At 49.0% G+C, this 15,857-nt stretch overlaps 1 protein-coding gene across 1 annotated transcript in view; it reads right to left on the reverse strand.

The window, feature by feature from the left end:
• Positions 1–12,377, reverse strand: part of LOC141022737 (uncharacterized) — a 237,716-nt gene extending 225,339 nt beyond the window's left edge. The window contains exon 1 of the mRNA XM_073498996.1: positions 11,627–12,377. Within this exon, the coding sequence (XP_073355097.1) occupies positions 11,627–12,377 (751 nt within the window). The remainder of the gene's footprint in view (positions 1–11,626) is intronic.
• Positions 12,378–15,857: the final 3,480 nt, after the last annotated feature.

The following is a 15,857-nucleotide window of genomic DNA, read 5'->3' on the forward strand; positions in this document are numbered from 1 at the left end:
AAGTCAAGAAACTACTTTTGGTGAAAGTAGGTGGATCTGATGGATCAAAAAGGCAGTAAAAGTAATATTTAATTACCGCACGAAGAACTACTAGACGAAGTTGAGAGGGAGGCCAAGCAGTTCAATCTCCCGCACCCTAACTTGGCGGCGGGAGACACCTACGGCGACGGCGGAGAGGACGAGGTCCGCAGCCGGCGTGAGGACGGCGTCAGAGAAGTCGCGGTAGCTAAGCGCTTCGTCTCCGGCGTCGACGCGAGCTAGCGGAGGCGCAAGGGTTTGTGCGAGGTGGCGAGGTGGAGAAGAGATAATGACCGTGGTGAGATGTGTATTTATAAGGAAAGGGACTGCACAACATAATTACATAGGTGCCCCTGGCGGTTCACATCTGAAGGACATGTGGCAAGCATGCAACACATTGGAAGTTGTTCCATGTTCCCACGCATGCCTGGATTGTCGGGTGGTCATTCCGGCTTCACCGGTTTTCAGGCAATAAGGATATAGCATTAAAAACAGATTCAACTTTTGTCTCTGTATCTTCTGCTGACAAGGACGCATAGAAGACATTCGACGGTTTCAATAGAATGCATATGATTTGGATAGATAGACTTGAGGTAGAAGCAAACAAGGGGTTAGGGTCCGATCACATTCACTTAGATCAAAAGATTCAAACATGAAGACATAGCTATAAGTGAATGCTGTAGAGGACAGAACATAAGTATATATGTATATATGAATAACATCAAATCAACATTGTGAAGAAAAACATGATGTCAAATCAATGTTGCAGACTAACCAAATGCGAAGACTTTGCAAACGAGATGCCAAATGAAACACTTCAAACAAAAGTTTGGTGGTGGCGTTACCCACCGTATAGGAAGTATTAGATCCAGACACGACGCACAATTATCGTGGCGCTCCGAAGTCAAATTCCACGTTAATGTATTCACACTTAGAGTGTATGTCTTCATTGATTGAAGATATACGTTACTTCGTGTGTTGCACATCTAAGTCATCAACATGCCTAAGTGTTTAGGATGTGTGTCCAATCACAGGACATTCAAGGATTCTAAGATATTTAGCTCACACCGCAACTTGCAAAACCTTTTCTCATCCAAGGGCTCTGTGAAGATATCTACCAATTGCTCTTCAGTGTTGACGTGTATGATATCAATATCTTCCTTCATAACATGATCTCTGAGAAAGTGATGACGAATTTCAATGTGCTTTGTCTTCGAGTGCTGAACTGGGTTGTTGGCAATCTTGATGGTGCTTTCATTGTCGCAGTAGAGTGGCACATGCTTCAAGTGTATACCATAGTCCTTGAGAGTTTGCTTCATCTAGAGAAGCTGAGCACAGCAAGATCCAGCAGCAATGTATCCAGATTCATCAGTGGAGAGAGATACACAGTTCCGCTTCTTTGAAGACCAATAGACAAGTGATCGTCCCAGAAAGTGACATGTGCCTGATGTGGACTTGCGATCAACCTTGTCACCAGCATAGTCAGCATCTGAGAATCCAACTAGATAAAACTCTGAGCCCTTTGGATACCATAATCCTAGTGTTGGTGTGTAAGCCAAATATCGAAGAATTCGCTTCACAGCTAAGTGATGCGATTCCTTTGGTGCCGCTTGGAATCGGGCACACATGCAAACACTAAGCATTATATCTGGCCTAGATGCACATAAATAAAGTAAAGAACCAATAATGGAGCGGTATACCTTTTGATCGAACTCTTTACCATTGGCGTCAGGACTCAGATGACTTTTGGTTGGCATTGGCGTCGTGTATCCTTTGCAATCTTGCATTCCAAACTTCTTCAGGCAATCTTTGAGGTATTTTTCTTGAGATATGAAGATGCCGTTGCTCTGCTGACAGATTTGAAGACCAAGGAAGAACTTCAGCTCACCCATGATGGACATCTGATATTGCTCTTGCATCATGTGTCCAAACTCATCACTGTATCTCTTGTCAGTGCAGCCGAAGATAATGTCATCCACATAGATTTGGCGCACAAACAGTTCTCCATCATATGTCTTCGTGAACAGTGTAGGATCTAGAGAACCAGGTTTGAAGCCTTTGCTCTTCAGGAAGTCTTTGAGAGTATCATACCAAGCTCGTGGAGCTTGTTTGAGGCCATACAGTGCCTTATTGAGCTTGTATACCATATTAGGATGTTTTGGATCTTCAAAGCCTAGTGGCTGTGCAACATACACTTCTTCTTCAATCTTTCCATTGAGAAAGGCACTCTTCACATCCATTTGGTACAGAAGAATGTTGTGGTGGTTGGCATAGGCTAGCAGTATGCGAATAGCTTCAAGCCTTGCCACGGGAGCAAATGTTTCATCGAAGTCAATCCCTTCAACTTGAGTGTATCCTTGAGCAACGAGATGGGCCTTATTTCTGACAACTTGACCATGCTCATCTTGTTTGTTGCGATAGATCCATTTGGTGCCTATGATGTTGTGCTTGCGAGGATCAGGACGCTTGACCGATTCCCACACATTGTTCAGCTCAAACTGTTGAAGCTCTTCTTGCATAGCTTGAATCCATTCTGGTTCCATGAAGGCTTCAGCAACTTTCTTGGGTTCAGATATTGAGACAAATGCAAAGTGCCCACAGAAATTTGCTAGCTGTGTTGCTCTTGAATGAGTGAGTGGACCAGGTGCATTGATACTATCAATTATCTTCTCAATTTGTACTTCATTTTGAACACGTGGATGAACTGGACGAAAATTTTGCTCTTGCTGATCATTGTCTTCATCTTGAGCATTGGCTTCAGGCTGAGCAATGTCTTCAGATTGACTAGGCGCAGAAATGATGAGTTCTTCTTCAGCCTGAGCTTCTGAAGGTATGATTTCTCCAGTGCCCATAAGCTTGATCGATTCACTAGGTGGGACTTCATCTAGCACATTTGGCAGGTGCTCTCTTTGCGAGCCGTTAGTCTCATCGAACCGCACATCTACAGTTTAACCACTTTATAGTGAAAGAGGTTGAAGACTGTGTAGAAGTGCATATCCTTTCTGTAACCAAGCATAAAACCTTCATGTGCTTTCGGTGCAAATTTTGAAGTGTGATGTGGACCCTTGATCCAGCACCTAGCACCAAATACTCTGAAGTAACTGACATTTGGCTTCTTACCAGTTAGGAGCTCATAGGACGTCTTCTTCAGAAGCTTGTGAAGATAAACACGGTTGATGATGTGGCATGCTGTATCAATAGCTTCCGGCCAGAACTTCCTTGGAGTCTTGTAGTCATCAAGCATCGTCCGAGCCATCTCAATGAGTGTTCTGTTCTTGCGCTCCATGATGCCATTCTGCTGAGGTGTGTATGGAGCAGAGAACTCATGTGTGATGCCTAATGTATCAAGGTAAAGGTCGAGGCCGGTATTCTTGAACTCTGTGCCGTTGTCACTTCTGATGTGCTTGATTTTCACGCCATAATTCGTCATGGCATGATTTGCGAAGCGTCTAAAGATATCCCGCACTTCATTCTTGTAAAGGATTATATGCACCCATGTATATCTTGAGTAATCATCAACAATGACGAAGCCATAGAGGCAAGCAGTGGTAGTGAGAGTAGAGTAGTGAGTAGGGCCAAAGAGGTCCATGTGAAGCAGCTCGAAGGGTTGAGATGTAGTCATGATTGTCTTCGAGGGATGCTTGGCCCTTGTCATTTTTCCAGCTTCGCAGGCACCACACAGATGATCCTTCTTGAACTTGACGCCTTCGATGCCTACGACGTGTTTCTTCTTCGCGAGAGTGTACAAATTTCTCATGCCCGCATGCCCTAGCTTTCGATGCCAGAGCCAGCACTCTGAAGCTTTTGCTAGAAGACATACGGCCAACTGTGGTCCTGCTGAGAAATCTACCATGTAAAGATCATCTTTTCGATACCATTCAAAGACTAGAGATTTGTCAGATTCCATTAGCACAAGGCAACGGTATTTTCCAAATATCACAATCATGTTTAAGTCACAAAGCATTGAGACAGACATTAAGTTGAAACCAAGGGATTCAACAAGCATCACTTTATCCATGTGCTGGTCCTTTGAGATTGCAACTCTACCTAGACCCAATACCTTGCTTTTACTAGTGTCAGCAAATGTGATGTGACTCTTGTCAGATGGACGTAGTGTTGAATCCATCAGAAGACTTCGATCACCAGTCATGTGGTTAGTGCATCCACTGTCCATAATCCATTCTGAAGACTTTAGTGTCATACCCTACAGTGCAGTTAGGGGGATAGGCTTCACTAAGGGTATTGTGAAGCATAAACATTTGACGAACAAGCGGATTATCAAAGCTTAGATCCAGGTTAGGACTGATAGGATGACTGGCAAGTGATTCAGGAACAAAATACATAGTAAGACCATTTGGGAATTTTATCTTGTGCCCCACAAGATGTTTTAGGTCCCCAGCAATAGCATCGGACACCTTTGATTTCCGGCTGGAGACCTTTCCCTGCAAAAGAGAGTTAAGTTTTCTTAACCACCCACATTTTCAGGGGTGGCTTCGAAGCAATGAGTCTAAGTGCAGCATCTGAGAACTTTGGCTTTGGAGCCCTAGGAAATAGCCTTGCAGGAGGTGAATAATACTCGTATGAATAAGCAGAAAAGTTCTTAGTTTTGTGAACATAGCGGTTTGAGGAAACACGCTCATATTCATAGGTCTGAGTATGATTTCCCTGCAAAACATTGGTGTTAGGGTGACTCTGTTGAGTCCTATGTCTGTATGAAGCCTTTGGACCATATGAAACCTTTGGTCTGGGGTTTGTCTTCTTCCCTGGTGGTGTCATGATGACATTTACAGGAAGATTCTCAAGACAACTTTTAAGTACCCAGATCTTCTTCATAGGTGGCCCATTCCTGCAGTTAGTACCAATATACCTGGCAAACACTTCACTATTCTGGTTCTTAAACAGTTTATAGTTTGCATCAAAGGATTCATCAATGATAATGGGGTTAGGACAAGTGAAGCCAGATAAAGTAGACGGATCCACTGTAGGTCCCTTTGCAGCAACCCATGTGGTTTTGGGAAACTGCTCAGGCTTCCAGTAAGAACCATCAACATTCATTTTCCTCTCGAACCCAACAGCCTCTTTCCTAGGGTTTTGGTTCAGAATCTGCTTTTTGAGGACATCGCATAGTGTCTGATGCCCTTTGAGACTTTTGTACATCCCTGTCTCAAGCAATGTCTTCAGCCTGGCATTTTCATCAGCAATAGTAGTGGTATCCTTAGCAGAGGGGTCAATTACCACATCAGCAGTTGAAGATATTGCAGCAGTAGCAGCAGTGGAACATTCAGCAACAGATGTAGCGTTATCACGCTCAAGGCATTTTAGACAGGGTGGTTCAAATCCTTCCTGAGCGGGACTGATCTGTTGAGCGCGAAGTGACTTATTCTCCTTTTGAAGATCTTCATGAGCCGCTCTCAATTTCTCAAGTTCTTGCTTCCTTTGAAGATAATCGTAGGAAAGCTTTTCATGAGTTGTTGAGAGCGTTTCATGACGACTTTCAAGTTCCTCGTACTTAATATGAAGATTTTTGATGTCTTCAATTAAGGACTGAGATCGGGTCATTTCCGCGTCCAACAGGTCATCGCTTTTGTCTAATAGTTTTTGAATATGTTCCATAGCTTTCTGTTGTTCAGTTGCAATTTTAGCAAGTGTTTTGTAGCTAGGTTTAGATTCACAATCAGAGTCATCTTCACTTGAGGTTTGAAAATAAGCATCTCGTGAGTTTACCTTGGCACCACGTGCCATGAAGCAGTAGGTGGGGGCAGAGTCGTCCTTGTCATTAGCATCAGCGTTGGTGATGGAGCCATTGCCTTCAGTGTTGAAGATGGACTTGGCAACATAGGCTGTAGCTAGAGCCAGGCTCGCAACGCCAGAGTTGGACTCCTCCTCAGACTCAACCTCCGCCTCCTCAGAAGCAGACTCCTGCTCTGAATCCATCTCCTTGCCAACAAAGGCACGAGCCTTGCTAGATGTACTCTTCTTGTGTGATGAAGACTTCGATGAGCACTTGGAAGCAGACTTTGAGGATTTCTTCTTCTTCTTGTCATCAGAATCATATTCCTTGCTCTTCTTCTTATTTTTGTTCTCATTGTCCCACTGTGGACACTCAGAGATGTAGTGACCAGGTTTCTTGCACTTGTGGCATGTTCTCTTCTTGTGGTCGTGAGTAGAAGCTTCATCTTTTCTTGAGCTGGATCGTGAAGACTTTCTGAAGCCTTTCTTCTTCGTGAATTTCTGGAACTTTTTCTTCACAAGCATAGCAAGCTCCTTTCCAATGTTTTCAGGATCACCAGAGCTGCAGTCAGATTCTTCTTCAGATGAGGAAACAGCCTTTGCCTTCAAAGCACGAGTTCGGCCATAGTTGGGACCATAGATGTCTCTTTTCTCAGATAGCTGAAACTCATGTGTGTTGAGCCTCTCAAGTATGTCAGATGGATCGAGTATCCTGAAGTCAGGGCGTTCTTGAATCATCAGGGCTAGGGTGTCAAATGAGCTTTCAAGTGATCTCAGGAGTGTCTTGACGATTTCATGCTTGGTGATCTCAGTGGCGCCGAGTGCATGAAGCTCATTTGTGATGTCAGTGAGGCGATCAAATGTGAGCTGGACATTCTCATTGTTGTTTCACTTGAAGCGGTTGAAGAGGTTGCGAAGGACACTGATCCTTGAGTCTCTCTGGGTTGAGACGCCTTCGTTGACCTTGGAGAGCTAGTCCCAGACTAGCTTCGACGTTTTCAGAGCACTCACACGGCCATACTGTCCTTTGGTTAGATGACCACAGATGATGTTCTTGGCAGTAGAGTCCAGTTGAACAAACTTCTTGACATCAGCAGGGGTGACATCTTCACCGATCTTGGGAACACCGTTCTTGACGACATACCATAGGTCGACATCAATGGCTTCAAGATGCATGCACATCTTATTCTTCCAGTAGGGGTAATCAGTGCCATCGAAGACAGGGCACGCAACAGAGACTTTGATTATCCCTACAGTCAACATAGCTAAAACTCCAGGTGGTTAAACCGAATCACACAGAACAAGGGAGTACCTTGCTCTGATACCAATTGAAAGTGCTAGTTATCGACTAGAGGGGGGGGGGTGAATAGGCGATTTTTTATAAAAGTCATCAAAACATGAGAATTTCGAAGACGAACAATAAAAATGAACCTATTGACATGCAGCGGAAGGTAGACTACACTAGACAGGCCATAGTCAAGTATTCAATAAAGTGAAAGCACGAAGACTATTAGCAGCTAGGTAGTATTGATCAGGGTGGAAGATAGTATGAAGCCAAACAACAGTAGTCGTCACACAGTGAAGTCAAACAGATAATGCAAGCATGCAATGACTTCACGAAGACAAACTATAAGTTAAGAGAAGTAGGAGATAGAACCAATTGCTTGGTGAGGACAGGGGTTTGTTGGACCAGTTCCAGTTGCTGTGACAACTGTACGTCTGGTTAGGGAGGCTGAGATTTAACTCAGAAGACCGCGTCTTCACCTTATTCCCATTGAGCTAAGAACACTTAGTCCTCACCCAATCACTCTGGTAAGTCTTCAAGGTAGACTTCCAAACCTTCACAGACTTCGTTCACCGACAATCCACAATGACTCTTGGATGCTCAGAACGCGACGCCTAACTGGCTGGAGGATTCACAGTCCTCAAGTGTAACAAGTCTTCAGATCACGCGGACAGAACGACTTCAGTGATGCCAAACACTCTTTGTGCTCTGGGTGTTTTGGGCTTTGTCCTCGCAAGGATCTCTCTCTCAAATGCTTCGAAGGTGGGTTGCTCTCAAACAACAAAAGCCGTGCACTAACTCTGAGCAGCCACCAATTTATGGTGTAGGGGGTGGGCTATTTATAGCCAGGAGGCAACCCGGCCTGATTTGTCCGAAATGACCCTGGGTCACTAAGGAACTGACATGTGTCCAATGGTCAGATTTCAAACACACGCGGCAGCTTGACTTGGGATACAAGTAAAGCTGACTCATCCAGCTCTGGATAAGATTTGCTCTCATTGTCTTCACTCGAAGACATAGGATTTGGTTGAGCATCACATCAGTCACTCTGACTTTGTTCACTTGGACCCCACTTAATAGTGCGGTGGTTCCTATGACTCACTAAAGAAGAAAAGGAAACTACGAAACAACTATGTCTTCGCACTCCATAGTCTTCATGCGCTGTCTTCTCATGTCATAGTCTTCAATGTGAATATCTTCACTAACCACCATTGTCTTTAGTGTCTTCACACATTCTTAGGGGTCATCTCTGGTAGCTAAACCGAATCAATATGGGACTACTACCTGTGTTATCCTGCAATTCTCACAAACACATTAGTCCCTCAACCAAGTTTGTCATCAATACTCCAAAACCAACTAGGGGTGGCACTAGATGCACTTACAGGGAGCAGCATCAGAGGTGTCTTGGTGCTTGTAGGATCGAAAGTATGTCTAGAGGGGGGGGGGGTGATTAGACTACTTGACCAAATAAAAATCTATCCTTTTCCAATTTTGGTTCTTGACAGATTTTAGCAACTTAGCACGGTTCAAGCAATCTTAACACAATTCAAGCAAGCATGCAAAGAGTATGTGAGCAGCGGAAAGTAAAGCATGCAACTTGCATGAATGTAAAGAGAAGGGTTTGGAGAGTGCAAACGCAATAGGAAACACGGATGTTTTTGTCGTGGTTCCGATAGGTGGTGCTATCGTACATCCACGTTGATGGAGACTTCAACCCACGAAGGGTAACGGCTGAGCGAGTCCACGGAGGGCTCCAACCACGAAGGGTCCACGAAGAAGCAACCTTGTCTATCCCACCATGGCCGTCGCCCACGAAGGACTTGCCTCACTAGGGGTAGATCTTCACGAAGTAGGCGATCTCCTTGCCCTTACAAACTCCTTGGTTCAACTCCACAATCTTGTCGGAGGCTCCCAAGTGACACCTAGCCAATCTAGGAGACACCACTCTCCAAGAAGTAACAAATGGTGTGTTGATGATGAACCCCTTGCTCTTGTGCTTCAAATGATAGTCTCCCCAACACTCAACTCTCTCTCACAGGATTTGGATTTGGTGGAAAGAAGGTTTGAGTGGGAAGCAACTTGGGGAATGCTAGAGATCAAGATTCATATGGTAGGAATGGAATATCTTGGTCTCAACACATGAGTAGGTGGTTCTCTCTCAGAAAATGTATGTTGGAAGTCTAGGCATGTTCTGATGGCTCTCTCCACGAATGAAGAGTGGGTGGAGGGGTATATATAGCCTCCACACAAAATCTAACCGTTACACACAACTTACCAATCTTGGTGGGACCGAATTAAGAAACTCGGTCGGACCGATTTAGAAAGTCATGTGACCGTTAGGATTTTCGGTGGGACCGACATGCAACTCGGTAGGACCGATATGATTAGGGTTAGGGCATAACGTAATCTCGGTGAGACCGATTTTGGTAATGGACACACAGAGGGTTGGTCAGGCAAACTCGGTGGGACCGATTCGCTCATCTCGGTTGGACCGAAACATTATGAAAAGGAAACAGAGAGTTTACATTGTAATCTCGGTGGGACCGATTCGCTCATCTCGGTTTGACCAAAATGTTACGAAGGGAAACAGAGAGATTACAACCCCATCTCAGTGAGACCGAGATCCCTATCGGTGAGACCGATTTGCCTAGGGTTTGTGGCAGTGGTTATGACATCTGAACTCGGTGGCGCCGGATAGGAAGAATCGGCGAGGCCGAGTTGGACTTTTGGTTTAGGTCATATGTGGATGTGAGAAAGTAGTTGAGGGTTTTTGGAGCATATCACAAAGCATTTTGAGCAAGAGCCTCATTAAGCAACACCTCATCCCTCCTTGATAGTATTGGCTTTCCTATAGACTCAATGTGATCTTGGATCACTAAAATAGAAAATTTAGAGTCTTGTGCTTTGAGCTTGAGCCAATCCTTTTGTCCTTAGCATTTTGAGGGATCCACTTTTCTCATCCATGCCATGCCAATCATTGAGCTTTCCTGAAATATTTATCTTGAAGTAGCATTAGCTCAATGAGATATATGTTGTTAGGAATTACCAAAACCACCTAGGGATAGTTGCACTTTCAATCTCCCCCTTTTTCGTAATTGATGACAACATATAGATCAAAGCTTCGACAAATGATAATAAGATTGAAAAATATTGTTGCTTTGAGAAGTATGTGAAAAGTAAGAGCTCCCCCTAAATTTGTGCATTATTTAAAATTTGCTTTGGACTGCAAATGCACAAAGAGTTAGAATCAAGGGTTACTCTTCCATGTCACATACATCTTGGTGGAGCGCTCAAAATGATAATAATTAAACACATGCACTCATCACCAAGCAAAGTGAATGATCATATAAGGATATAAAAGGATAATGTCATCCAACAAGCATTAAGGTAGCATATGATCAAACACATGATCATCCAAGTATCTCACAAAAGGCATAGAGTATTAAGCAAACAAGCAAGTAACAAAGTTCAACCACCAAAAAGACAAGTGAGAACAAAAGCAACACTCTCTCTCGAAGCCTATGATCTATACATTTTCTCCCCCTTTGGCAACAAGTTACCAAAAAGTTCAAAAAATGCATAGTGCTAATCGACTCTCAGGCTTGGTCTTCATGGGATGGTGTAGAGATGGCTCCTTGGACGAAGACTTCTGTTGATGTTGCTGGAGCTGGTGGAGAGGGTGCTGGAGCTGGATGCACTGAAGCTGTAGCTGGTGCAGATGATGTAGCTCTGGTGTCTGCCACAGGCACTGCAGCAGATCTCTATCCTCTGGCACTCTAGCAAATGCATCAGTAGTTGACTTGCCCTTCTTCTCCTCCACATCCTCCTGAAGTTGCTCAACTGCAGTCTGGATCTCGGTCACTTTAACATCAAGAGCATAGAACTTCTGCTCTATGATTCTCTCCAAGCTCTCCTGGTTTTGAGTCAGGGTGGCCAAGCCCTTCTGATTCCTCAGAGTGGAGGCAATCAAGTAGCCAAGCTGATCTTGCTTGCTCTTCAGGAAAATCTGAGATGCCTCTTCAGCAGTTGGCATCTTAGCAGCCTTCTCAGCCCTTGCCTTCTCCTTCTTCTCTTGTGCTTGCACAGAAGATTGTTCATTCTCATCCATCACTACAGTGTTGTCCTCAAAATCAGGGTAGATGGGCAGGTGTTCCTTGTCCAAGAGGTATGTGCCAGTGCCCATCTTGGAGTTGATAAGCTCCTGAATTTGTGGGGCATACCCACAACTCCTCTTCTGATTAGCAGCAGTCCTTTTGATTGTTTCCACAATCAGGCTCATGACTTTGAACTTCTGAGGCACATCAAATATATGGAGCAAATTAATTGCATGGCCTCTGATCATCTTGTGATCACCTGACTTGGGCAGCAAAGTATGCCTTAAAATCCAGTTGATAGTGGGCAGTCCTGACAATAGATAGTGCACAGATCCAAACTTGTGTGTCTCAAGTGCAGCATCTGGGATCTCTTTGTACATGTGAGCCATGGAGTTGTGATCTTTCTTCTTCTTGGCATAGACATCCAAGTCATCCTCATTCTCCTTTGGAGCATTGATCAATTCAGACCATTCCTCAACTGTTGACTGGTACCTGGTACCCTCAGACATCCAGACTATCCTCCCATCTGGGTAGAAATGAGCTGTGGAGTAGAACTGCATAATGAGGTCATCATTCCACTTTGTGAGCTTCTGCCCAACAAAGTCTACCACTCCACATGACTTGAAACTGTCATAAACTCCTGGATAATGATCTTCATTCTTCCTGATGTACTCCCAATCAACCCATCTCATGTCACAGACTATGGGCTTCTTGTCAAGCAGCACTGTCTCATAGAAATCCTGCTGTTCCTTAGTATGGAACCTATAGTCCACAACAGTCCTTCCCCTGACAGCATAGGGGTCAGTCAATCTCCACTGTCTCAGACCTGCATCCTTCCCGAGCTTCATGTCTTCTGCAACTGGGTGAGCATCATTATGATCTGGGATCTTGGGCTTCAGCTTTCTCAAGACAAGTGAGTCTTCATCTTCTTCTTCAGCAGCTTCAGGCACTGGGGCCTTGTTCTTCTCTGCAGCTGGAATACTCCTGGTGTTCCTCTTGGGTGCAGACTTGGGTTTTGGAGCAGCAGCTTTGGGAGCATCTTTGGGCTTAGACGGAGCAGCCCCTGACCTTATAGCATCTCCCATTAGCTTTTGAGCTTTAGGTGCTGGTGCAACAACCTCTTCCTCTTCATCTTCAGAGTCTCTCCTCATAGAGGGCATGCCAAGTACCTTGGCAGTAGTGGTTCTGAATCTCTTCTTCTTCTTTTCTTGGCCAGCAGCTCCATCTTCAGACTCAATGGTGAACTTCATGGTTTCACCAGTGGCAACCTTCCTAGGTTTGGAAGTTGGAATTCTCCTTGCAGGTGCCTTCTTCTGCATCCCTGGCTTAGTGGTAGCAGCTGTGCCATATTCCTTCTTTAGAACTTTCTTCTTTGAGGTGGCCTCATCCTCAGAATCTGGTGGCTGCCTTTGGCAAGTTGTTGGGTGTGCTCCTGCTGCCATCATCATAGTTGCTAGAGGGACTAGTGCCCTCACTCATCTGAACTTGCTCCTCAGACTTTGTCGGGGGGATGGACCCCGGGCAGGCAACGGAACCCGGATCCTCTTCAAAAACAACGGGGCTAGCACAACCCCTCAAAATTGGCACGTGCTTGGCCGGGTCGCTCGACCCGGCCAAGCCCCGCAAGCCGGCCAGACTCGCCGACCCGGCAAGACACGTCGACTCGGCCCCAACGACTAGCGCAAGACAGCCGAACCCGGCATGACCAAAGCTTCCTCGGCAAGCCAGCACCACCCATGGCGTGCTACGCAATCTAGCCGCGGGTCAGCTCCCGTCCCATCCAGGCCGTACGATGGGACGAGACTTCAATCAACAATGACCGAGGCAACAGTGCCCCGCCCATGCCTCTGGTCAGCAGGACCGTGGCAATAGTGCCCCTCACCTACCCGCTGACCAGAGCCGACGTGGCTATAGTACCCCCGCCCTCACCGCTGACGACAGCAAGCGGCAACCTGACGGAGAGCACTGTACACGACTCGACTCGGCCATGCCCTGACGATCGACAAGACGACGCACAATCCCCCTAGGCATGCAGGGCCCGCACCTAGGGGAACCCGGCGAACCACAAGCCCTCAGCGGGACCCAGCCCGGGTCCCCGGACGCCGACAATATGGACCCACCGACTTGTAACATGACCATTGTACCCCCGGGGGATTGGTCTATAAAACCCCCCAGGAGCCCACGATTGTGGATAAGGATAACAGAGAGAGGGTCAAGCAGAAAACCTATATGAGAGAAAAGCAAGTAAGCATAGGACTAGCCAGAAAACAGCAACACCGGAGAGAAGGAGCAGCCCAAGCCTTGGCCAGCTTCCTTCCTCCTCCATACAGCTCCAGGAGCATCATTGTACCATCGATCATCCAACTACACTCAGCAGGACTATGGGTATTATCTCTCCGGAGAGCCCCGAACCTGGGTATGTCCGGCGTCCCGCACCCGCTCATGCCAACCTCGCCTCTGGAGTCCACCAGCGCCCTCGAGCCTCCTCCTCTCTTTAGCCATCCCTTGGCATCTGCCGTGCGCCCACCACGACAGTTGGCGCCCACCGTGTGGCAGCTCGAGGAGCTGGCCGGGAGCATGCTTCAGACGGGGCCCTTCTCCTACACCGACGAGTCCGTCGCGCTGGCGGACGACGTCGTCGGCTCGCTTGCCGCCTCCTTCGCCGCGCTGCGCATCACCGATGCGTTCGCGGCCGACGAGTACCCCAGCGAGGTGCTCAGCTACTCCGACTCCCCCCTCTCCCTTGGCGGCGGCGTTACCGCTGGGGCAATGGACGTCCATGTGGAGGTCTTCGTCACCGGCGAGGGTGCCTCCTCCTCGTCGAGCAAGACGAGGAAGGCTGCCGAAGCCAGGGCCGCGGCGGAACAGACCGAGTCGTCCGATCCGTTGCGTGTCGCGATGCAGAGCCTCCGCATCCCCATCACCACCGACGTCGACGCCACCAACGTCGCTGAGGCCCGAACCCAGCTCGAGGAAAGGCGCCAGCAGATGCTGGACCTGTCCGAGACACTCGCCGCCACTCAGCGTCGCCTGGACGCCGCTCAGCTGGAGCGCAATGCCGCCTACGGATTCACGCCCGCCGCGACCGAGCCAAGCTGGGTCGCCGACGTGCGTGCCCGAGGAGGCACGATCGGCCAGGCCCTCGGCGCCGTCCCAACCATCTACGAGACCCCAGCAAAGAACATGCGCGCTGCCCAGGCAGCCGCAGCCGGCCTGGACCAGCTCGCGGGTGAGGAGCTGAAAGAGCGCATCGGGCGGATGCGCGAACTCCTTCACGCCGCCAACACCCAGCAGGACCGCCTCAACTAGCTCGCCAAGCCGGCGGGATCCGGCTCCGCCCGCCTTGGCGGGCCCAGCGACCTTCTGCACACCGCTTCCTCGCCACCCCGTGAGGCGCACTCCGGCCGAGCCCGGACTCGGTGCGACCCGGCCGCTACAGCCGCCGGCGGATTGGGCGACGAGCCCGTCCCAGAGATCCAGCGCGGACCCGGCCAGCATGGCCGGCGTCCGGCTCCAACCGACCCGGCCCCCCGTGGCCTGGCCGCAAGTTGACTCGGCCCGTGCGCCATCGGCGATGCCGACGCTCGCCATCGCCTCGATCAGCTCGCTCGCTCCCTGGATGTGGAGGAGAGCGGCGCTATCGGGCCGGCGTGCTTCGGCCCACGCATCCGGGAGGAGCCCTTCCCCAAAGGGTTCATGCTCCCCCGCGACAACCCCAAGTACAACGGGACAGTGAAGCTAGAAGACTGGCTCACCAACTACACCACGGCCATTGGCATCACCGGTGCCAATCGTCGTCTTGTCGTGCGCTACGCACCGCTCATGCTCCAAGGGTCGGCCCGCACGTGGTTGAACAGCCTACCGATGGGCAGCATCGACACGTGGGTGGACTTCGAGGAAGCCTTCGTCCGCAACTTCACGGGGACCTACAAGTGGCCCAGCCGCCCTAGCTAGCTCGCCATGTGCGTGCAAGGGCCTACGGAGACCGGCCGCGAGTACCTCGCACGCTGGACCGAGCTCCGGAACAGCTGCGAGGGCGTCCATGAAGTCCAGGCGATCCAGTACTTCGTCAGCGGGTGCCGAGACGGCACCCTCCTCAGGCACAAGCTCTTACGCTCCGAGCCGGGCACCATGGCCGCGCTCATGGTGATGGCGGACAAGTACGCCAACGCCGACTCCGCCATGAAGATCCAGGTGGCGCTGGATGAAGCCGACAAGGCGAAGCCGGTTCCCCCTCCGAAGCCGGCCGGCGAAAGCAGCCGGCAGCAGCATCACCAGAACAACAAGCGCTTGGCCGACCAGCCGGCGCAGCGTCACGACAATCGGCTCGTTGCGGCCACCGAGCCCGTGGCGGATCCGGCGGCAAAGCACCGGCAAACGGCAAGACATCATGGGAGCCCGCCATGAGCTTCGAGCAGATGCTCGACGCCCCCTGCAAGCACCAAAGCGGCGCAAGACCCTTCATGCACACGCTTCGGCAGTGCGCCATCACCAAGCGCATCATGAGGGGCGACGTCCCGCCTCCTCCGGCTCTGGCTCCAGGCGCGGGACAGCCGCCTCCGCCTCCACCGCCGCCTCCAGCTGGCGGTGCGATGCGCGACGACGCCTACCCGGACCAGAACGCGGCCTACGTCGTCTTCACCAGCCTCGGCGACAACAAGCGCAGCGAGTGCCTCCTTTGGCAGGAGGTGAACACCGTCGTCCCAGCCAAGCCGGAGTTCATGCACTGG

The sequence above is a fragment of the Aegilops tauschii genome, chromosome 5 (assembly GCF_002575655.3).
Source record: "Aegilops tauschii subsp. strangulata cultivar AL8/78 chromosome 5, Aet v6.0, whole genome shotgun sequence".
Lineage (NCBI taxonomy): Eukaryota > Viridiplantae > Streptophyta > Magnoliopsida > Poales > Poaceae > Aegilops > Aegilops tauschii.